This window comes from Schistocerca americana, chromosome 9 (genome assembly GCF_021461395.2).
Source record: "Schistocerca americana isolate TAMUIC-IGC-003095 chromosome 9, iqSchAmer2.1, whole genome shotgun sequence".
In the NCBI taxonomy this organism is placed as follows: Eukaryota; Metazoa; Arthropoda; class Insecta; order Orthoptera; family Acrididae; genus Schistocerca; species Schistocerca americana.
The window spans coordinates 85,724,250-85,749,194 of NC_060127.1; the positions used below are offsets into that span (position 1 = coordinate 85,724,250).

The 24,945-nt window shown below is 44.5% G+C and overlaps 1 protein-coding gene across 1 annotated transcript in view; it reads left to right on the forward strand.

The window, feature by feature from the left end:
• Window positions 1-24,945, forward strand: part of LOC124550687 (amyloid-beta-like protein) — a 145,877-nt gene that overhangs the window by 66,434 nt on the left and 54,498 nt on the right. Inside the window, exons 3-4 of the mRNA XM_047125411.1 lie at window positions 15,245-15,462; window positions 21,399-21,541. Of these exons, the coding sequence (XP_046981367.1) occupies window positions 15,245-15,462; window positions 21,399-21,541 (361 nt within the window). The remainder of the gene's footprint in view (window positions 1-15,244; window positions 15,463-21,398; window positions 21,542-24,945) is intronic.

A 24,945-nucleotide genomic window follows, 5' to 3' on the forward strand; every position in this document is an offset into this window, starting at 1 on the left:
TGTCAATGTGTTCTTTTTTCCATTTCCAGGAGTGTAGCTCCCGCTAACTCGAAAAATGTTGTTTTGAAAAAACAGACGTCTAAAATTTGTAGTATTGAGGTTGAACAAGCCTTTAATCGGCAGTGATGGCACCGTACGTTTGACCTTTTTTTCGCCGAAGTCGCAACACATTTTGACGAAATTATGCTGATTAACTGGCTTCTGCTTACCAACCAATCAAAGAGTTTTTTTGCAGGATTGAGATTACTTTTAGAAATTTTCTATTGGTGTAAATAAGTTTGTTTGCAATTTTCAGGCACTCACGGTTTACATCGTATAAAGAACAAGCGAAATTACAAGCAGACGCGAGATAAGCAGGTACTTTCAAACTGTTTACCATAAACGAATCACATCACGAATAGAAATCTTGTTGAGAGTAGTATTTTAGTTGATACTAATGCCCTCTCTGATACATCCGAAAGCAACAGGTCACGCGCGACTCCAAATGCAGTTGTTTGTATTTTAGTGTTAACAGCAGCTTATGCATAGGATGGTAATTTCCTAGTCTAGCTGCTGCCAGTCTCTGACAAATGTTGCTGCATGACACACGCTGTTCCAGCGAGTCGATTACTTGTTCTAGGATGGGAGACAAGAGGTGCTAAGGGGATTACTACGTACTTGTGCACAATAGGGCAATCCTCCATTGTGGTGGCCATGGGGTGGTTCAGAACCTTGATGACGAATATGCCTGGCCTCACATTCCCATGCAGCCTAACAGCGAGCCACTGTCACATCCAAATGCCCCACAACTCTCGATAGTACATGATCCGCGCAGCAGGCCAAATGGCGTGCCATAATTCCAAACTTTTCAGGTGCTGATAACTCAGTCTCACACATATACGCAGCGCCTCCATGTCCTTCAGTGATCACTCAACATAAGATGCTGCTCGCGCCTGTTATATACCCTATCAGGTCTCGCAGCAACACTTAACACGATCAGCACTAATGCGCTCTGGTGGCCATTCTGTCAATCACAGAAAATGACAACTCCTACCACTTACATATCTGCCGGTGGTGTGTGTGCACGTAGGATGTTACATTCGCATCTCACCGTACCTTCTGGGTGCTTCAGTTTTTCTGTCAATCAGAGTACAGGGTGACGCAGAAATGTAGCGACAAACTTCGCGGTGTTGTAGGATAGGAGGATAGGAACCACTGTCTGGAAACATCACCCAACGACGCTACAGAGCGTCTAAGTTTGCCGGCACCTGCCACTAGGCAACCCCTGTAGCAGCAAGCGTGACTTTGTACACGGACAGATTGTAGGCGGAACATCCTGCATGTCTCTTATTCAGTGATCGCGACTGATTGCCGCCATCGGACAAGATGGAGCTAGTTAGTGAGTGGAAAGGCTTGTCTCCCATGAGTATGATGCTCTATTGCCTCTGTGGATGGCGAGACCTCTAGCCTAAAACACCGACGGAAACTTGAGGATGCTGCATTATGACACCATTATCCAATGTCGCACGGCCACTTCTGTCAAGGAATTTTTTATCTAAAAAGCAATCCTGTCGTTCCACAGCCTTCTATTCACCTGATCTGAGCCCTTGTGACATTTTGGGTTTCCCGAAACTGAAATATGTCTTAAAAGGGCGTAATTTTGGGATGGTGGAGGAGATTCAAAAGAATGTGACCGACAGGTTCAAGTCTCTACCGCCGGCCGGTGTGGCCAAGCGGTTAAAGGCGCTACAGTCTGGAACCGCGTGACCGCTACGGTCGCAGGTTCGAATCCTGCCTCGGGCATGGATGTGTGTGATGTCCTTAGGTTAGTTAGGTTTAAGTGTAGTTCTAAGTTCTAGGGGACTGATGACCTTAGAAGTTAAGTCCCATAGTGCTCAGAGCCATTTTCAAGTCTCTACCAGCTGAAATCTTTCAGCGCTGCTGCTAACACTGGGAACAACTATTCCGGTGGTGTGTAGCTGCCGAACGGAACTACTTTCAAGAGGACAATATTGTTGTTTGAAAAGATAAAGCTTTGGTATGTAAAAAATCAGTCACATTACTTTCCTCACACAGCTCGTTCAACTATTTCACCATTCACCGTGAAACTATTATGTATTCCCCTCCCCCCCCCCCCCCCCCATCCCTCCCCCTAGATCAGAGCCCTGATACACTTTTGAACTCTGATGATGCAAAGTCTGGTGATCAGGAACTGTACACCACCACATCATATCCTGCCTACGCCCAAATACTGAACTTTCTTCCATCACCAGGTTGCGAACCGGGCACTTCCGCCGTCGGTTGCCACTGCACGGCTTTCCGTTGGCGACATCTGCTGCATAGGTGGTTGCCGTATTCGTTAACGCACTGGATTCAAATTCAGGAGTGCGCGGTTCATCTTGGCTTTGCCACTGCGTCCCAAAATTACTTGATCGGAAAGGCGGTATTGTTTCTTTTAAGACTTCCCGAACCTTTGTTACCCAATTCCAGTTAACTATCGTCGCTGACGCTACGCGAAACCTAAAGCTTACTTCCTTCTTACGCAACGTCTCTATCCGTCTCTTTTGAAGGTTGCCGCATCCCGTCAGAAACACCAAGGCCGGTAAGTACGAATTCCGTCCGCCATGCTGTAGGGACTAGCGGTAGAATGCTACTACTGCAGGAGAGTCAGGTGGCAGGAAATCTTGTACGCACTCTTAATGTTATGGCTACACCATCTCCAGACAGCTTGTAGGTAGCCATGGAGCCGGTAAAGACGCTATAAAGCATCATTTGTCCTAATTTGTGATTTACACTACTGGCCATTAAAATTGCTACACCTTGAAGATGACGTGCTACAGACGCGAAATTTAACCGACAGGAAGAAGATGCTGTGATATGCAAATGATTAGCTTTTCAGAGCGGTGGCGACACCTACAACGTGCTGACATGAGGAAAATTTCCAACCGATTTCTCATACACAAACAGCAGTTGACCGGCGTTGCCTGGTGAAACGTTGTTGTGATGCCTCTTGTAAGGAGGAGAAATGCGTACCATCACGTTTCCGACTTTGATAAAGGTCAGATTGTAGCCTATCGCGATTGCGGTTTATAGTATCGCGACAATGCTGCTCGCGTTGGTCGAGATCCAATGACTGTTAGCAGAATATGGAATCGGCGGGTTCAGGAGGGTAATACAGAACGCCATCCCATCCCAACGGCCTCGTATCACCAGCAGTCGAGATGACAGGCATCTTATCCGCATGGCTGTAACGGATCGTGCAGCCACGTCCCGATCCCTGAGTCAACAGATGGGGACGTTTGCAAGACAACAACCATCTGCACGAACAGTTCGGCGACGTTTGCAGCAGCATGGACTATCAGGTCGGAGACCATGGCTGCGGTTACCCTTGACGCTGCATCACAGGCAGGAGCGCCTGTGGTGGTGTACTCAACGACGAACCTGGGTGCACGAATGGCAAAACGTCATTTTTTCGGATGAATCCACGTTCTGTTTACAGCATTATGATGGTCGCATCCGTGTTTGGCGACATCGCGATGAACGCACATTGGAAGCGTGTATTCGTCACCGCCATATTGGCGTATCACCCGGCGTGATGGTATGGGTTCCCACTGGTTACACGTCTCCGTCACCTCTTGTTCGCATTGACGGCACTTTGAACAGTGGACGCTACATTTCAGATGTGTTACGACCCGTGGCTCTACCCTCCATTCGATCCCTGCCGATCCCTGCGAAACCCTACATTTCAGCAGGATTATGCACGACCGCATGCTGCAGGTCCTGTACGGGCTTTTCTGGATACAGAAAATGTTCGACTGCTGCCCTGGCCAGCACATTCTCCAGATCTCTCACCAATTGAAACCGTCTGGTCAATTGGTCAATGGTGGTCACACAACTGGCTCGTCACAATACGCCAGTCACTACTCTTGATGAACTGTGGTATCATGTTGAAGCTGCATGGGCAGCTATACCTGTACACGCCATCCAAGCTCTTTTTGACTCGGTGCCCAGGCGTATCAAGGCCGTTTTTACGGCCAGAGGTGGTTGTTCTGGGTACTGATTTCTCATGATCTATGCACCCAAATTGCGTGAAAATTTAATCACATGTCAGTTCTAGTATAATATATTTGTCCAATGAATACCCATTTATCATGTGGATTTCTTCTTGGTGTAGCAACTTTAATGGACAGTAGTGTATATTTATGGTGTGCATTTAGTATTACATACTTCACTATTACACCGTTAGGCACAGTTAGAAACATGCATACTGCATCGTCAGACATAAGAGATGCGGCTATGAAACAACGGGACTATGGCTGTAAAGCATTTTATATCAAAAAGATACATATTTAGTTATTGTCGCCCTCAACAAACGCCCCTCCTCTGTCCCTACAACGCGATGAGAATTTTCCATTAATCGAAACAGTGCTGGCCAGCCAGTGTGGCCGAGCGGTTCTAGGCGCTTCAGTCTGGAACCGCGCTACCGCTATGGTCGGAGGTTCGAATCCTGCCTCGGGCATGGATGTGTGTGATGTCCTTAGGTTGGTTAGGTTTAAGTAGTTCTAAGTTCTATGGGACTGATGACCTCAGGTGTTAAGTCCCATAGCGCTCAGAGCCATTTGAACCTTTTTTTTGAAACAGTGCTGGATGTCTTCCTCTGTGATCTGCTTGATGACGCGTGCCGCTTTTTCTTTCACTGCTTCAGCGGACTGAAATCTTTTTCCTTATAATGCAGATTCATTTGTTCTTCGAACGTTGTTTTTTTTCCCCTTATTTTCTTGCGGAGGTGAGCAAGAACCTGAAGATAGTCTGACCTTCAAGAACTCATTGAAGACACACGATTCGACGAATATGGGAAAAAAACAATCATCCGTGCTTTGGATCCTTGATTTGTTTGCTCGTTAGAGTTTTTTCGGTCTGGGTGATGGTGGGCCCTCATTGAATGGATTGGCGCTTAGTTTCATTTTCACGAGGTTTTTTCGAGAGAATTTTCAGCACTAGTTCCGCACATACTTTTCTCATGCTTCGTTTGCTGTGTAAAAGTTGCCTTATGCCTTCTTTGTCAATTCCTACAGTTTTACCAATCAATCCACTCCCAACTAACGGTCAATCCAATCATATTACTTACTTCTTCGTTATTTTCATCCGTTTTTGACGCTGAAGGGCGTCCCAAGCATGAGTCATCCTGAACGTTTTCTCAGCCGTTTTGGAAACGCTTGAACCACTCAAAAACCGGCGTACGTGAAAAGCAGTGTTCGCCATACACTTCTTTTAGTAAAAGATAGGTTTCAGTAGCAGTTTTTGCAAGGTTCATGTGAAACTTCACGACAATTCGTTGCTTTATTATTACACTTACTTTCTCGGCAATACAAAATAACAGCTTTTACACCATCGAAGGCCAGACGCTCATTCGACTGAGAAGGTTTCACAATTCACAGCTATTGGTCTATTATTTTATTCATCTTCAGCAACTGTAGTCGTATATAATGAAATAATAAGCAACCGGCTGCATATAGGAAATTTATGTACCGGTTTCGGGCATTTAGTGCCTTCTTCAGAAGGTTATGCCTATCGCATTATTTGCGCATGTCAGTAATAAAATGCAGACAGCAAAACGCCATGGTCCTAAAAATATATGCAGCAGGAATAAGTACTACACTACTGAACCCATTAATATAATAAGAGCTCTTAGATGCCTCCATGTAGTTCACAGTGACCACATAAGCTGTTGGTCCTTTATCTTTGGCGCGTGCGTACTTACTCTGACACATCAGTCCCAGTTATGTCATAGCCATACATTGTACGCAAGACTTGTCATTTTACGTGTAAGATCGTCTAAAGATCGTCGATTACTGTTGACGGTTAACGCTTTCAGAGAACTCTGTTCATTAACGAAAATCGAGTACCAAATGCCTGCCAAAGATTGTAACATCCTGTTTCGTATACATCGACGCCAACCGCTATACAGCAGCCGAATTCCTATGTAATAGCAATTCCTAAGAACGTTCTGACACCTATGTTACAATGCTTTCCATCTACTGACACATGACGGAGTATTATAATATTAACTGGTGTATTGTGCATACGTCACGCTTGGTAACTAACTAAATGGTTCGCAGGCGGTAGCAAAGTACTTTGGGATGACAAGCGCTCGTTAGAAAGCGTCAGAGACAGCTTGAATATACTGCACTGAGGAAAAAGATGGTTGCTATTAAATTTATAAGAAGTAAAAATACTTCGTACTGTCAGAGATGAACGAGCCAGTGTATTAAACGAAAAGACAGAAGTGTGGAATAGGCAGTTGTGGGCCCACTTTAGCGATGTTCTAAAGAGGCCGCCATACCTGATGTCCTTTAGTAGTAATAAGATTTTTGATGATCCTAGTTTGTAATTTATAATGTACGAGTATGTACTGAGCACATCTTGGAACATGTGTCAAGAGCTGAACGCAGGAATCAGTTAGTTAGCAAGGATTACGTATGTAGGACGATAGGTCAGAAAATATTATAATACTCCCTCAAGTCTCAAGAGATGCAAAACATGGTAATATAGATGTGTTATTTTTCAGGTATTGCTACAACATGGATATAGAGATGTTAAAAGGTGGTTGACTCGAAAACTGTATCATTGGTTGGCATTGATATATTCCTTGCATGTATAAGCAACAGGGTGTGCAATCTTTGGTAGGTTACTAGTTCCAAAGTACTTCGCTACCGCCTGCGAACCATTTACTATATCTTGTTATACCATGTTGGATGATACTAGTAAACAGACAATCTTCTAAGAAGCCAACTATCTTGTACAAAAGAGCTTGAAACGGCTGATAACTTGAGAAATGAGAAATGAGTTAATGTGTCAAATGTGTGTGTGTGTGTGTGTGTGTGTGTGTGTGTGTGTGTGTGTGTGTGTGTGTGTGTGTGAGAGAGAGAGAGAGAGAGAGTGAGAGAGAGAGAGAGAGAATTCCTGAGCGACCAAACTGCTGAGGTCATCGGTACATAGACTTACACAGTACTTAAACTAACTTAACGCTAAGGACAACACATACACTCATGCCCGAGGGCCCGCATCTCGTGGTCGTGCGGTAGCGTTCTCGCTTCCCACGCCCGGGTTCCCGGGTTCGATTCCCGGCGGGGTCAGGGATTTTCTCTGCCTCGTGATGGCTGGGTGTTGTGTGCTGTCCTTAGGTTAGTTAGGTTTAAGTAGTTCTAAGTTCTAGGGGACTGATGACCATAGATGTTAAGTCCCATAGTGCTCAGAGCCATTTTGAACCATGCCCGAGGGAGGACACGAACCCCCGGCGAGAGGGGCCGCGCAGTCCATAACATGGCTCCTCAAACCGCGCGGAGTCAAATGTTTGACATTAAGCATGCAAGGCAGAAAATGTTCAGGAAATGTTTGAAATTATGCTTAAAATTTATTGCAAAAACACTAAGTGCTATCATTACGAAATACCGGATGAATATTGTTTGGGTAATCTGATCTCCATTTTAAGCATAAGCTAGTTTTGGAGGTATCTCAATCTTTCTGCCGTCATATGTCCTGAACTGTGTGTCGTACAATGATGTAATTTTGCAGGTACATTCAGTGGTGTGTGTGGACACAGTCTGCAAAATGTGTTGCGAATAGAGTCTGTAGTAGAAGCCAGCCTCTTCACTGCCGAAGTCCTTGCAATTAGAGACGCGCTTCAATATACGGCAAATCAGTTCAACGATATCCTTATTGTCACGGATTCGAGATGTGCACTGGAAAATCTGGAAAAGCAGCAAAGGGGCTCCATCACTAACCGTCATGTATTCGATGTTGTTAAGTTACTCTACCAGTGTGAAAGTCATCTGATATCAGTGGTCATGTGAACATTCCTACGCCAGCAGATGAGGCTTTGGACGCCCACGCAGCGCAGACACCAGCCAGTATAGTCGTATTGTAAGGACAGCGGTGGCAGATCGTACGGCTACCATAGCACAGATTTGTCAACGTGAACTGTACTGTTGTGAACCACTTATTAGCTGTGGGATTACTGGCACACACACCTCTGGCCTGTCCTCCACTCACGCCACAGCATCGACATGCTCGGTTCGACTGCTGCCATCAGAGGATCACTTGGAATGCCGCGCCGTGGTCTTCAGCGATGAAAGAACATTCTCCTGCCTGCAGGCGAGCCGTAATGTATCCCAGTACAGTATTCGCCATCTGTACGGTCGACTGGTTACCACAGTGAGCACCTGCGTTGCCACACATGGAGGCTACACCTCTGACTAGTGTGGGTGTTTCAGCATGGGTCGATACCTGGTGCATGAGAACCGCTGGCGCTATTGATATGTGAATGAAATCCTTTCACGTACTCCATGTTCACTGTAGCAACAATAAATCTTGAATGAATTGGAAACTTCTAAATGGGCGTACTAATTTTTTTTAGACAGTGTAGAAATAAACAGCCAAAAGCGGTTATTTCTGAAAGTGGTTATTTTTCGGGTTTAACAGTAAAAAAAAAGTCAGAAAAAAATGGTTCAAATGGCTCTGAGCACTATGGGACTTAACTTTTAAGGTCATCAGTCCCCTAGAACTTAGAACTACTTAAACCTAACTAACCTAAGGACATCACACACATCCATGCCCGAGGCAGGATTCGAACCTGCGACCGTAGCGATCGCGCGGTTCCAGACTGTAGCGCCTAGAACCGCTCTGCCACCCCGGCCGGCTAAACTGAAGAAAAAAAAACGGTGTAACCGAATGCCGGTTGTTTCAGCGATAACAGCCACCTCTACCTGACTGCCTTGATCCATGTATTTCAGGATGTCGTGAAGGAAGCAATCGGCTCACGGCGCCACTTTTTGTAAAGAAAACTGTCATGTCTCCAGAGGAAGAGCGGACTTCGTTTAAACAGCTGAAGGTTTGCTTTCACTGCTCTCCCCACTGCAACGTCAATCGGAATCGCCCCTCTTCCGACCAGTGTACACTCCTGCTGCAGTTCCTCTTCTGCAGAGATGTGCAAGCCTTGAGAACACAAAAGTTTTGGCGAACTGTTTGCTGCTCAACAAAACACCCGTCCGTCAGTCACAGAGCTATTTCGATGCCTATGCGCTGGTAAAGTCCCGTGATCCAATGCTTACAACAGTTTCAAAACAGTTATTCTATTTCAGTATCGTTTTTTCGGCTGAATAAAACTAGAATAGGCATGGAGATTGTCGCCAATTCCTGTACTTTGTTTAAATCATTATTTATATCTCATTCATTCACTTTTTGAAATCACGGCTCATTATAGTGTTTTGATTGTATCACGGGGCTCATTATAGTGTTTTGATTGTATCAGCCACATGCCAGCGAACCGAGAAATTGGAACAGCGGTTCCGAATAGCGAATAGTAGGCAGAGGTTTTCTAGCTCTGGTACCTATATTACACTATTGCCCATTAAAATTGCTACACCAGGAAGCAATGCAGATGATAAAAGAGTATTCATTGGACAAATATATTATACTAGAACTGACATGTGATTGCATTTTCACGCAATTTGGCTGCATAGATCCTGAGAAATCAGTACCCAGAACAACCACCTCTGGCCGTAATAACGGCCTTGATACGCCTGGGCACTGAGTCAAACAGAGCTTGGATGGCGTGTACAGGTACAGCTGCCCATGCAGCTTTAACACGATACCACAGTTCATCAAGAGTAGTGACTGCCGTATTGTGACGAGCCAGTTGCTCGGCCACCATTGGCCACATGTTTTCAATTGGTGGGAGATCTGGAGAATGTGCTGGCCAGGGCAGCAGTCGAACATTTTCTGTATCCAGAAAGGCCCGTACAGGACCTGCAACATGCGGTCGTGCATTATCCTGCTGAAATGTAGGGTTCCGCAGGGATCGAATGAAGGGTAGAGCCACGGGTCAGAACACATCTGAAATGTGACGTCCACTGTTTAAAGTGCCGTCAATGCGAACAACAGGTGACCGAGACGTGTAACCAATGGCACCACATACCATCGCGCCAGTATGGCGATGACGAATACACGCTTCGAATATGCGTTCACCGCGATGTCGCCAAACACGGATGCGACCATCATGATGCTGTAAACAGAACCTGGATTCTTCTATCCGTATGCTGACAGTTCGTACCAGATAAAAATTGTGTTTCTTCAGCGTGCAGTAATTATTATACCGGGTGATGAATAAGTCAGTATAAATTTGAAAACTGAATAAATCACGGAATAATGTAGATAGAGAGGCAGAAATTGACACACATGCTTGGAATGACATGGGGTTTTACTAGAACCAAAAAAATACAAAAGTTCAAAAAATGTCCGACAGATGGCTGTTCATCTGGTCAGAATAGCAATAATCAGCATAACAAAGTAAGACAAACCAAAGATGATGTTCTTTACAGGAAATGCTCAATATGTCCACCATCATTCTTCAACAATAGCTGTAGTCGAGGAATAATGTGAACAGCACTGTAAAGCATGTCCGGAGTTATGGTGAGGCATTGGCGTCGGATGTTTTCTTTCAGCATCCCTAGAGATGTCGGTCGATCACGATACACTTGCGACTTCAGGTAACCCCAAAGCCAATAATCGCACGGACTGAGGTCTGGGGACCTGGGAGGCCAAGCATGACGAAAGTGGCGGCTGAGCACACGATCGCCACCAAACGACGCGCGCATGAGATCTTTCACGCGTCTAGCAATATGGGGTGGAGCGTCATCCTGCATAAACATCGTACGTTCCAGCAGGTGTTTATCAGCGAGGCGGGGGTGACGCGATTCTGTAGCATATCGGCGTACCTCTCACCCATCACGGTAGCAGTTTTGCTGTCCAGCGCCATCTGTCGGACATTTTGTGAACTTTGTTTTTTTTTCCTAACAAAACCCCATATCATTCCATGCATGTGTGTCAATTTTTACCTCTCTATCTACATTATTTCGTGGTTTATTAAATTTTCAAATTTATACTGACTTTCTGATCACCCTGTATAATACTGAAAATTTGATTTGTTTGTGATATTTCTTGTTGAGAAGTATGAAAGTCTTAGGCAGTGGACTGCATTACCGTTTAAATGTGCCACGTCCGCTGTTTCCCCCTCCTCACGTTCAGACAACGGAAACACACAGCAACAGAACTTACCAGCATGACTTCAAACACTTTGTTACAGGAAATGTTCAAAATGTCCTCCGTTAGCAAGGATACATGCATCCACCCTCCGTCGCATGGAATCCCTGATGCGCTGATGCAGCCCTGGAGAATGGCGTATTGTATCACAGCCGTCCACAATGCGAGCACGAAGAGTCTCTACACTTGGTACCGGGGTTGCGTAGGCAAGAGCGTGGTGGTGGGGGAAATGTGCCGGCCAGATTGACAACTATGGCACTCGTGCGGGCCCCTGTGCTAACCGTTATGCCACCATGCCATAGTGGCTTCACACAACTGCACGGACCCCGTTCTCATTCCAAATTCCCAATCATCCCTCAGCCCATTTGGTATTCCCTTAAACTCGAACAGCATTTCAGAGGCTCTCCATCTGTATTGCAATAGCACCTCGGCATCAAACTGTTATGTTATATGAGCCTCTCTGCCCCCTTTTTTTTTTAAGTAACTTGTGCCTGATTTTATTCTGAGAAGCTCAGTAATGTATGTAAATCCCGTAAATGTACATGTGATTCAAAAAGTACTTGAAGTGAAATGGTTCAAATGGCTCTGAGCACTATGGGACTTAACATCTATGGTCATCAGTCCCCTAGAACTTAGAACTAATTAAACTTAACTAACCCAAGGACATCACACAACATCCACTCATCACGAGGCATCCCTGACCCCGCCGGAAATCGAACCCGGGAACCCGGGCGTGGGAAGCGAGAACGCTACCGCACGACCACGAGCTGCGGACTATGAATGTTTTAGTTGGACCATTTTTTTCGCTTTGTGATGTATGATGACTCACAATTTTAGACGAACAGTTGGTAACAGGTAGGTTTTTAAATTAAAATACAGTACGTAGGTACGTTTCAACGTTTTATTTCGGTTGTTCCAATGTGATACATGTACCTTTGTGAACTTATCATTTCTGAGAACGCATTCCGTTACAGTGTGATTACGTGTAAATACCACATTAATGCAATAAATGCTCAAAATGATGTCCGTCAACCTCAATGCATTTGGCAATACGTGTAAAGACATTCCTCTCAACAGCGAGTAGTTCTCCTTCCGTAATCTTCCCACATGCATTGACAATGCGCTGACGCATGTTGTCAGGCGTTGTCGATGGATCACGATAGCAAATATCCTTCAACTTTCCCCGCAGAAAGAAATCCGGGGACATCAGATCCGGTGGACGTGCGGGCCACGGTATGGTGCTTCGACGACCAATCCACCTGTCATGAAATATGCTATTCAGTACCGCTTCAACCGCACGCGAGCTATGTGCCGGACATCCATCATGTTGGAAGTACATCGCCATTCTGTCATGCAGTGAAACATCTTGTAGTAACAGTGGTAGAATATTATGTAGGAAATCAGCATACTTTGCACCATTTAGGTTGCCATCGATAAAATGGGGGCCAATTATCCTTCCTCCTATGATGCCGCACCATATATTAACCCGCCAAGGTCGCTGATGTTCCACTTGTCGCAGCCATCGTGGATTTTCCGTTGCCCAATAGTGCATATTATGCCGGTTTACGTTACGGCTGTTGGTGAATGGCGCTTCGTCGCTAAATAGAACGCATTCAAAAAATCTGTCATCGACCCGTAATTTCTCTTGTGCCCAGTGGCAGGACTGTACACCACGTTCAAAGTCATCGCCATGCAATTCTTGGTGGATAGAAATATGGTACGGGTGCAATCGCTGTTGATGTAGCATTCTCAACACCGACGTTTTTGAGATTCCCGATTCTCGCGCAGTTTGTCTGCTACTGATGTGTGGATTAGCCGCGACAGCAGCTAAAACACCTACTTGGGCATCATCATTTGTTGCAGGTCGTGGTTGACGTTTCACACGTGGCTGAACGCTTACTGTTTCCTTAAATAACGTAACTATCCGGCGAACGGTCCGGACACTTCTCGTCCAGGATACCGAGCAGCATACATAGCACACGCCCGCTGGGCATTTTGATCACAATAGCCATACATCTACACGATATCGACCTTTTCCGCAATTGGTAAATGGTCGATTTTAACACGGGTAATGAATCACGAAGCAAATACCGTCCGCAGTGGCGGAATGTTACGTGATACCACGTATTTATACGTTTGCGACTATTACAGCGCCATCTATCACAAAGCGAAAAAGAGGTCCAACTAAATATCCATATTTCTTTACGTACTACGCGAATATGTAATAAAAAACGGGGGTTCCTATTTAAAAGAAAACGCAGTTGATATCCGTTTGACGTATGTCAGCGCCATCTAGCGGGCCAACAATAGCGCCATGTGGTTTCCCCCTTCAAGCTAGACAAGTTTCGTTCTTTGTAATTTTTTCGTTTGACGCTTATTTCGTGAGATATTTGGCCCGGTCACGATCAGTGGTTCAAATGGCTCTGAGCACTATGGGACTTAACATCTGAGGTCATCAGTCCCCTAGAACTTAGAACTACTTAAACGTAACTAACCTAAGGACATGACACACATCCAAGCCCAAGGCAGGATTCGAACCTGCGACCGTTGCGGTCGCGCGGTTCCAGACTGCAGCGCGTAGAACCGCTCGGCCACTCCGGCCGGCCACGATCAGTGGACCACCCTGTATACACATAGAAGTATGAGACTTGACAAAGTCTCTGGAACCATGTAGTTACATTTAATTAAATTAGGCCTGGGTTTCAGGCAGGATCTTCAATTTTGTTCGACGCTGAAATGCTGTTCCAATACATCTGGAGAGCCTCTGGAATGTGTTCAAGTTTAGGGGGAGTACAAAGTGGGCTGAGCCGTGAATGGAAATTTGGATTGAGGAGGGACTCGTGCTAAGGTAGGCAGTGCAGTTGGGCGAAGCCACTGTGCCTCAGTGGCAGTGGTTGGCGCAGCTGCCTAGTGAGCACAAGACCCAGGTTCGAATCCCAGCCTAGGTACAAATTTTCATTCATCGCTTCAGTATACTGGGTGTTACAAAGAGGTACGGCAAAACTTTCAGGAAACATTCCTCACACACAAAGAAAGAAAATATATGTGGACATGTCCGGAAATGCTTACTTTCCATGTTAGAGCTCATTTTATTACTTCTCTCCAAATCACATTAATCATGGAATGGAAACACACAGCAACAGAACGTACCAGCGTGACTTCAAACACTTTGTTACAGGAAATGTTCATTATGTCCTCCGTTAGCGAGGATACATGCATTCACCCTCCGTCGCATGGAATCCCTGATGCGCTGATGCAGCCCTGGAGAATGGCGTATTGTATCACAGCCGTCCACAATACGAGCACGAAGAGTCTCTACATTTGGTACCGGAGTTGCGTAGACAAGAGCTTTCAAATGCCCCCGTAAATGAAAGTCAAGATGGTTGAGGTCAGGAGAGCGTGGAGGCCATGGAATTGGTCCGCCTCTACCAATCCATCGGTCACCGAATCCGTTGTTGAGAAGCGTACGAACACTTCGACTGAAATGTGCAGGAGCTCCATTGTGCATGAACCACGTGTTGTGTCGTACTTGTAAAGGCACATGTTCTAGCAGCACAGGTAGAGTGTCCCGTATGAAATCATGGCGGTGAATCGAGGAAGTACAGTACATACTGACGAAACTAAAATGAGCTCTAACATGGAAATTAAGCGTTTCCGGACACATGTCCACATAACATCTTTTCTTTATTTGTGTGTGAGGAATGATTCCTGAAAGTTTGGCCGTACCTTTTTGTAACACCCTGTATATACAGGGTGGTCCATTGATAGTGACCGGGCCATATATCTCACGAAATAAGCATCAAACGAAAAAACTACAAAGAACGAAACTCGTCTAGCTTGAAGGGGGAAACCAGATGGCGCTATGGTTGGCCCATTGGCGCTGCCATATGTCAAAAGGATATCAACTGCATTTTTTTAAAAAATAGGAACCCCCATTTTTACTACCCGCTTCAAGCTAGACAAGTTTCGTTCTTTGTAATTTTTTCATTTGACGCTTATTTCTTGAGATATTTGGCCCAGTCACTATCAATGGACCACTATACACACATTTTGAGCATGCCATAGCAATAACGTATTTCCGATGAGCTTGATGGACATGGTTACCACAATGTAGCAGTGCCCTCTGTTGGTGCCCCCACGTGACGTACCGGTGTTTCGTTTGCAGATAACGGCAAGATGAAGAAGCCACTGGAGCTGGCTGTTGCGGCGGCAGCGCTGAAGGGCAAAGAGCAGAAGATTCTGGAGGCTGCGCAGCAGCAGCAGATGGTCCAGCAGCAGCCGCCACAGCTGCCAGAGGAAGAGGACGACGAGGACGACGACGAGGAGGAGGAGGACGAGCTGCCCGAGGACGAACTCAGCGAGGACGACGAGGACGAAGATGCGGTCAGTGCTCGAGCTTTCGATTCTTAAGACCTTCCTCCTCATCACCGTACTCTTTATTTCATACTACTCTCTCTTCCTTCTCCGTGTCCCTTCTTTACTCTTATGATTTCTCCTCATCTCCATCCTCCTCATTTCATAATACTATGTCGTCCTCGTACTTCCCGCAACTTCTTCACTGTTCTTAGAACTTTTCACCTAATCCGAACACTCGTACTGTAATCTGACGTTGTTGTGGTCTTCAGTCCTGAGACTGGTTTGATGCACCTCTCCATGTTACCCTATCCTGTGCAAGCTTCTTCATCTCCCAGAACCTATTGCAGCCTACATCCTTCTGAATCTGCTTAGTGTATTCATCTCTTGGTCTTCCTCTACAATTTTTACTCTCCACCCTGCCCTCCAGTACTAAACTGGTGATCCCTTTATGCCTGAGAACATGTCCTACCAACCGATCCCTTCTTGTTGTCAAGTTATGCCAAAACTCCTCTTCTCCCCAATTCTGTTCAATACTTCCTCATTAGTTACGTGATCTACCCATCTAATCTTCAGCAGTCTTCTGTAGCACCACATTTCTAATGCTTCTATTGTCTTCTTGTCTAAACTATTTATCGTCCATGTTTCACTTCCATACATGGCTACACTCCATACAAATACTTTCAGAAATGACTTTCTGACATTTAAATCTATACTCAATGTTAACAAATTTCTCTTCTTCAGAAACGCTTTCCTTGCCATTGCCAGTCTGCATTTTATATCCTCTCTACCTCGACTATCATCAGTTATTTTGCTCCCCAAATAGCAAAACTCCTTTACTACATTAAGTGTCTCATTTCCTAATCTAATTCCCTCAGCATTACCCGATTTAATTCGACTACATTCCATTATCCTCGTTTTGCTTTTATTGATGTTCATCTTATACCCTCCTTTCAAGACACTGTCCATCCTGTTCAACTGCTCTTCTAAGTCCTTTGCTGTCTCTGACAGAATTACAATGTCATCGGCGAACCTCAAAGTTTTTATTTCTTCTCCATGGATTTTAATACCTACTCCGAACTTTTCTTTTTTTTCCTTTACTGCTTGTTCATTATACAGATTGAATAGCATCGTGGAGATGCTACAACCCTGTCTCGCTCCCTTCCCAACCACTGCTTCCCTTTCATGTCCCTCGACTCTTATTACTGCCATCTGCTTTCTGTACAAGATGTAAATAGCCTTTCGTTCCCTGTATTTTACCCCTGCCACCTTCAGAATTGGAAAGAGAGTATTCCAGTCAACATTGTCAAAAGCTTTCTCTAAGTCTACAAATGCTAGAAACGTAGGTTTGCCTTTCCTTAATCTATTTTCTAAGATAAGTCGTAGGGTCAGTATTGCCTCACGTGTTGCAACATTTCTACAGAATCCAACCTGATCTTCCCCGAGGTCGGCTTCTACCAGTTTTTCCATTCGTCTGTAAGGAATTCGCTTAAGTATTTCTCTTAAATATACATGTCTCCTCTTCTTACAGCTTTCTTCTCATCCCCACACTCGTAATTTCGTAATATTTCACCTTCCTTCTCCATCTCCTTCCCCTCTCCTCTCTTCTACTGTTATAATTTTCTCTTCATCCCTATCCTCCTAATTATGAAATACTTCCTCTTCCTTCATAATCTCCTCTTCTCCACTCTAGTCTTATGTATTCCTCCTCTAAGTCTTGTACTTCTTGCTCTTCCTTTACCATCTCTTTCAGCCTCCTCCACCCTTACATCTTCATCACACCACCCACTTAATTTAATGCTGCTAAGCCATCCTTGTACATCTATATCTCTTCCTCCTCATGTCCATCCGCTTAATATCATAACACTTTTTCCTCCTTAGCCACATTCTCTCCCCCTCCTCCTCTACTCTTACAGCTTTCTTCTCATCACTAGCTTCTTCACTTCATTCTATTTTCTCTTCATTCTCAGTCTCTTCCCCTGCTTCCTCCTCATATTTCCTTGTTGCATTCTTCTTTTTCTTCATCCTCCATCTTTCCTTTGCAGATCTTCACCAACCCACCGCTTTTCTTTTGCTGCTGTCTTTTCTTCTCCTCAGTTGCTTCTAATATTCCTCACATCTGTGCACTCTTTCTCTTATAACTTTTTTTAACTTCCCCTTCACACATCCGCTTGTATTGTGCGTCCTTCTCCTCCTCCTTTCCATTTTCTTCCGTTACTTTTTAGGGCTCCATACTGGAATCTATAAAAATGGAACACTTATAGGATCATTTTGATATCAGTCCGCCTAACTGTCCAAAACCCATTTAACTCCTGAACGGGTAGACATATCAAGTTCAAATTTATGTCACGTATTATGGTCAATGGTTCCTTGGCTACGTTAAAAAGTGAAGTTTGTAAGTCAATGGAATCAAAAGGTGAGGCCATCTATGTCACGTGTTTTGATACTCGGAAACTCACTCATCAAAATCTGTAGGGTGCTTCCCCTTGAGGTAGTATCTTTAAAGCTAGCAGGAGGGAAGAATTCGCAGTGCAAGTGAAGGATAAGAAGCAGAAAATTGTAAATATGTAATTATATCACAGAAAAAATATTTCTTTTGTCATTCGTTATCTGACTTTAAACTTGAAATTAAAACGTTTTCGGAAGTCTAGGAATCCCTGGGAACAATATCTTGCTAGTATCAATGTCGATAACAGGCAAAAATCGTCGAGATCCTCAAATCCCAGAATGGGTGAACTGCCTATATACATAATTAAGTTTGTAACGGAACACTCAGTACGTGAGTCGTACCTGCACCTGACCAATTTTTTTGTTCTTCATTTTCTTCCTCCCATACCCAGTTCTCATACTGCTTTCTCCTCTTTATTTATCTCATGTTCCACTGTATTTTCATTACTTTCGCCTTCTTCTCCTCCTGATTCTCATCTTCTTTCTCATTTACTTCCAATTTCTGCTCCTCCTCCATCTTCTATTATCCAATTCTAGTGTTACTGATCATCAGACTTTTCGCAAGCGATGCAGATAAAAATCCAAACCTCCACATAGGAAAATTGTTTGATAAATAAAAATGTAAATGTCGTGTGACTAGGGCCTTCTGTCGGGTAGACCGTTCGCCAGGTGCAAGTCTTTCGATTTGACGCCACTTCGATGACTTGCGCGTCGATGGGGATGAAATGATGATGATTAGGACAACACAACACTCAGTCCCTGAGCGGAGAAAATCTCCGACCACGCCGGGAATCGAACCAGGGCCCTTAGGATTGACATTCTGTCACGCTGACCACTCAGCTACTGGGGGCGGACGTTTGCAAAAAGTGATGCATACTTTGCATCCTTGTGTTTTATTCGTGTTTAGAAGTGGTTTTTCAATTCTCCTTCTTTCTTATGCAGTTTTGCTTTCTGCGTGCATATCTGAGGGTACACCAAGCCTGCTGTTTTACACATATAATATGGCACCACTTTTCCCTTTGTCTCCTTCTTACGAGGGTGGTTTGAGAAGTCTGGTAAATTTCTCAAAATAATGAAACTTCTTTGTTGCGCCTTCATCGTTGGTAAGCTTGATTACTCCAAGAATCTTAAAAAAATTTCAAAGAAGTGCAGTTCATTGTTGACAGCCACCTGAATTGGTCAGTGTGTCGACTACGACTGGAAATGAAGACAAGAAAGTTTCGTGCTGTTATTAAATATTTTAATTTGAAGGGTTGGACTCTGTAAAAATAAAAACAGAATTGGATGAAGTTCATGCAGTCACTGCACCATCATTGAAGACCCTTTATTTCTGGAATAATTAATTACACAAAGGAAACCATTGACAAAATCCGTCATGAGTAATGCAAGGCCACCGAATAACAATTTGCGAGGTTGCTGAGACTGTATGCATCTCAAGTGATGGAGTGCATAATACCCTGGACGGAGAATTGGCTATGAATGAGCTGTGTGCGACGTGGATACCGCGACTCCTCACTGTCGACCAAAAGCACATTCGGCACAACGTTTCAACACAATCCCTGCTACGTCTGATCGCAATCCGCAAGACGTTTTGCGCCGGCTTGTGACTTCTGATGAAGCCTGGATCCATCATTACACACCAGAGACAAAACGGCAATCAGAACAATGGACAGAGGCTGGTAAAAATGCACCGAAGAAGGTGAAGACCAGTTTGTCAGCTGGTAAGATGATGGCCGTTGTTTTTTGGGATTCCCAAGCAATAATCTTCATAGATTACTTGGAGAAAGACAGAAGCATAACTGGACCCTGTTATGCTTCATTGTCGAATCGTTTTAAACTTGCGTTGGCTGAAGATAAATGAAGACTGGCACGCAAAAATATCCTCTTTCTCCAGGAAAGTGCACCATCCCACACACAAGCGATTACAATGGAGAAACTACCGGAATTGAGCTTTGAACTGATTCCTCATTCACCCTATTAACGAGATTTAGCCGCAAGTGACTGCTTGCTGTTCCCTAATTTGAAGCTTTGGCTTGCTGGGAAAAAAAAATATCAAATGAGTAAGTGATGGTTGCAGTCAGCGAGTATTTTGCAGAGTTTGACAGAACCTATTTCCCCGATGGGATGAAAAAACTGGAGGATCGCTGGACCAACTGAATACCTCTCAAAGGAGTCTAAGGCGAAAAGTAAGATGAAATGTTTGTTACATTTTAGTTTTGTTATTTCGACGTTATTGTAGTTTTTTACTGCTCGTCGTGTGTGAATTTTGGTAAATTGCTTTTTTTATGTCTTTGGTAGGTATGGATATGACTGACTATGTCAACAGTTTTCGGTTGTCGGCGATGATGGATGATGGGGGACATTGCGTTGTCTCTAATAAAATTTCTTCAACTAAACGGATTTTTGGATGAAGTCGTGAAGTGTTCAGTACGTCGTGAAGAAATGAGGCTTACTAAAGTTCCGGCGTCTCGGACCAGGGACGGCTGTATGTGGAGATGTCATAAGGATAACAGGTCAATTTTGTTCAAATGGCTCTGAGCACTATGGGGCTTAACATCTATGGTCATCAGTCCCCTAGAACTTAGAACTACTTAAACCTAACTAACCTAAGGACATCACACGACACCCAGTCATCACGAGGCAGAGAAAATCCCTGACCCCGCCGGGAATCGAACCCGGGAACCCGGGGTCAATTTTGTTGGTTTGTTGTATTTTTTGAGGTAGCGATGGTTGTGGACGTGTTTGTAGTTTTGGGTTTCAAGATTTGGTATCGGTAGTTTCTGTTGACCTATATAGGTCAAGGGAAGTGTTTGATTCCAGTGTGTGGTTGTGGGTATTCCGGTATCGGGAGTTGCTGTTGAGCTATATAGGTCGATTCAAATTTGTGGGATCTGGAGCTGCTGTTGAGCTGTATAGGTCAAGGGAAGTGTTATTCGTGGGATCGGGAGCTGATGTTGCGCTATATAGGTCAAGGGATGTTTTCGATTCCAATTTGTGAGCTCGGAAGCTGCTGTTGAGCTATATACGTCAAGGGAAGTGTCCGATTCCAGAGGATATGGTGTTTAGTGGAATTTGTGGAGTTTTGTGTTGTCGGTTTTTTTCGTCGTTTTGTGTTGTTTGGTATGGTATGGTGGTGTGTGTCTAAATTTTTTTATATTTACTTTGTCCCCACCCGAAAAAACCCAGTTTCCCACGCATGTCTCGTTAGTTTCATTAGGTTTCTTGTGGAACGTGTGTGTGTGTTGGTGTTTCACTGTATTTTCGTGTTTGTGGTCATGTTTACGTCATAGGCGCCATATTGGAGTCGTAGTGTATGGTCGTTTCCGCCATATTTGTGACGTCATGGGTCAAAGTAGACGGGTGGAATCGGACGCTTCTGTATTTCCCTCTCAAGTAATCCAATTACACTCACGTATTAGAGCAGCACTTCTTATCTGTGAGCGTTCATTTTCCTCGCTATCTCGGATTAGGTGAATGCCAGAAAAGGCTGATAGTTGACGCAAGTGCTTTTGTTTCAGGACCAGGAGCAGGATCAGGAGCAACAGGACGACGCCGTGACAGACGAAGAGGACGAGACGGAGGAGGGCGCCGGTGATGACTACGATGATGATGACGAGGAAGATGAGGGTGCTGTGGACAAGGAGCAGGATGCGAGCAGCGCGTGAGTACTGGGGGTTCCCCCGCCAGGTCTTGAGAGTTCTGCGGACTCCCCTCCCATGTCGCATGTGTGACCAACGGTCCTGTGGCTTCCAAGGAGGCGTGGTCATCAGCGATTCTCCTAACACGTTGCGTCAGTTTTTCGCAATCCCTTATAGGGACTTAGGATGAGTTGGACAGAATTTCTACGTGGTGCAATGAAAGCCGAGAGAGGGAGAAGGGGGAACAGGTGTGTGTGTGTGTGTGTGTGTGTGTTTGTGTGTGAGAGAGAGAGAGAGAGAGGAGAAGAAGAAGGGATAAAAAGCTGTCAACAACTCGAAGGCTGACTGGTATACCGTAGTGTTTTGCTGGGCGTGATCCTGTTGGAGGCGGTATGCCATTGCCTTTCTCCAACCATTGAGCTGAGTTATACTCAGGAAGTTATAGGGGGACCTATGGCTTAACGTGCCCTCGGAACTACGGTGCATCTCGACATTTTTCACTCCAACCAACACTGCGAGAGGTGAAACAAGTTAAAAGGCCGCAGATAAAAGTCCTTGGATTGGGCGGTGTTAGAGGTCTGTGAATCGACAGTAATTTTTCCTGTATAATTCGCAAATGGAAAAAAAAGCCACGGCTTGTGGAGCAGGAATGTAAACTAGAAGCATTTCCAGAGAAGCTGGCAATCCGCTACCTTAAAGTGTATATTTCCTTCATTTATTTGACCAATGCAGTACGTAGGTTAATGTATACTTTAACGATAACGCCATTAAGGGAACCACACCGTGGATCAGGTAGAAAAAAATCGATTTTCGCTTTTCATCATATTTCGATAGATTACGGTTTTTATTAAGTACTCTGTAAAGGATTTTGCAAAAAAAAAATTTTTTTTCGAGCATTTAAAGAGCACTTTCCTACCACGTGCATATATTTTAGATATTTATATCCACTACATTTCACTTTAGGGATTTTTTTTTACTGCCGTGTGTGTTGGCTATCCTTGAAATGCAACGGTCGGTATTCTTTTGTTTCTGCTGTTTGTAAAAAAACACGCTTTCAAACACGCGGTTAGTTTTGTTCAAGTGTGATTGCGAGTAATTGTTATACTTACGTCTGCAGTGCTTGTTTACGTGTGTTTTGTTGTGTTAATTGAAGATGACGAAACGTAAAGACATTTTCAAGAAACGACAATTTAGAGGAAACAAGTTTAGAAAGCTTTCTGTACAAGAGGTTATGTCGCCTGGCAACGATGTTTCTAATTGTAATTCTTCAACAAGTGCATCATCAAAGAAGCTCTCAACATATCAAGAGAGTTACACCGACTTTACTGTAAGTGATAAGGGGTGCAGTAACATTATTATAAATTTGAGAATATTATCAGCTGTAATTTCTATATTTGTACAATGTAGACAGTGTGGTGAGTCACAGAGTGTGAAAATTTCTGAGAGTGCCAGTGGGAGAAAAGGCCTAGCAATTGCTCTGGATTTAGTTTGCAGTAAATGCTCAGCTGTGATTTCATTTATGAGTTCTTCAAAACCAGATGGAAATGAGCGTTTGGCGTCATTGGCCGGGAGGCCCCTCGCGGGGCAGGTCCGGCCGCCATATCGCAGGTCTTATTACATTCGGCGCCACATTGGGCGACCTGCACGCCGGATGGGGATGAAATGATGAGGAACACAACACAACACCCAGTCCCTGAGCGGAGAAAATCTCCGACCCAGCCGGGAATCGAACCCGGGCCCAGAGGACGGCAATCCGTCACGCTGACCACTCAGCTACTGGGGCGGACTTCAAAACCAGATGCAAGTGGCCCTTATGAAATCAATGCTAGATTAGTGTATGCCATACGATCCATTGGCAAGGGCATGGCTGCAGGGAGAACATTTTGTTCAGTGGTTAACTTACATCAACCACCAAATAAATTTGAAAAAAAAATGACTGCAATATTAGAGAAAGCAGTCTGTGAGGTCAGTGAGGAAAGCATGAAACTGGCTGCTAGGGAAGTAGTGGAAGAAAATGATGGATGTTCGGATACTGCAGTTGCACTTGATGGAAGTTGGCAGAAAAGAGGACATACTTCTCTGAATGGAGTAGTGACTGCCACGAGTGTAGACACCGGAAAATTGTTAGATGTGGAGATAATGTCGAAGTACTGCAAATGTTGTAAAGTCAATGAACATAAAAACACAACTGTGTGGCTAATTTTAGTGGATCAAGTGGTGGTATGGAAGTTCATGGAGTACAACAAATATTTCATCGCTCCGTAGAAACAAGAGGCGTACGGTACACCAAATACTTGGCCGATGGTGACAGTAAGGCATACAACAATGTGGTGAACTCTAAGCCATATTGAGAAGCCATTATTAGCAAAATAGAATGTGTAGGCCTAAACCAACGGAAATTTTTTCTTTGGCTTCCTTCCACGTAAGGATTCGACTTTGAATGTAGGAACGCTGGTCGCAGCGTGTAATCCGACCTGACTCGGTTTGATCTCCCATTTTAAAATTGAATTACTCCCGACACAGCTACGCGAACCAGCAAATACATATACGACCGACACGTCTAAAGTCTCGCTCACAACTTAAATGATTTTCAATTTGATCACATCACATCGCATGGGCACTGTGCAGGACTTTTGAAATGACCCTCGTAATTTAAATTTACGGCAAATTTAATGAGATTTCAACCTCTGCGCATTCGAAAATAGAATAGCTTCAATGACCTTGCTGTCGGCGTGTCTGAGTCAGTCCATTTTAAACAAACACTTGATGGACACTAACAACTTGTTTCGACTGGCGCTCAATCTCCATGGAAAATTTGAAAAGATGTTGTAGATGAGTCATTCGACCTCGGACAGAAGCTCAATATTAGCCTGCGCAGCCGGAACGCCCAATAGTTCGTCACTTGCTGCGTTACCGGTACCTTCGCAGTTTACGTCCTTTCCGCTAGCAACCGCTTCCCGTGAACCGCAGTCACGAGTTGTTTGACGTACAAACAACGTGAATGCTGTTTCCTGCAGCTGTTGTCGCTCCTGGATGTGACCTCACCGCTGCATTTCCTCAGCCTTTCCACTCGTCGCGCTGCGCGAGTATCCCGTCGCAGCTCTATGATAGGACACAAAGCGGCTAGAGACGTGCCAACTGCAACATTTTTATTCAGCGTGTTTCACGATTAGTAGGGATCAGTGGCAGGGGCGAGAAAGTACACGATAATACTTTGTAGAAACAAAAATGTTACGGTAAACATGGAGCAAAAAATGAGGCGTTTGCGAGCTAACTGCAAATGTGTGGCTACGTGTCATCCACTGACTTCTGTACGAAATATTGTCCCAGTTGGTACAAACCAATGATCCTACCCCGCCCCCGATTCTTTAAAGAATAAAAAAAGCTTCAGATGTCTAATTACGTCACAGTTCAGTAAACAATAAAG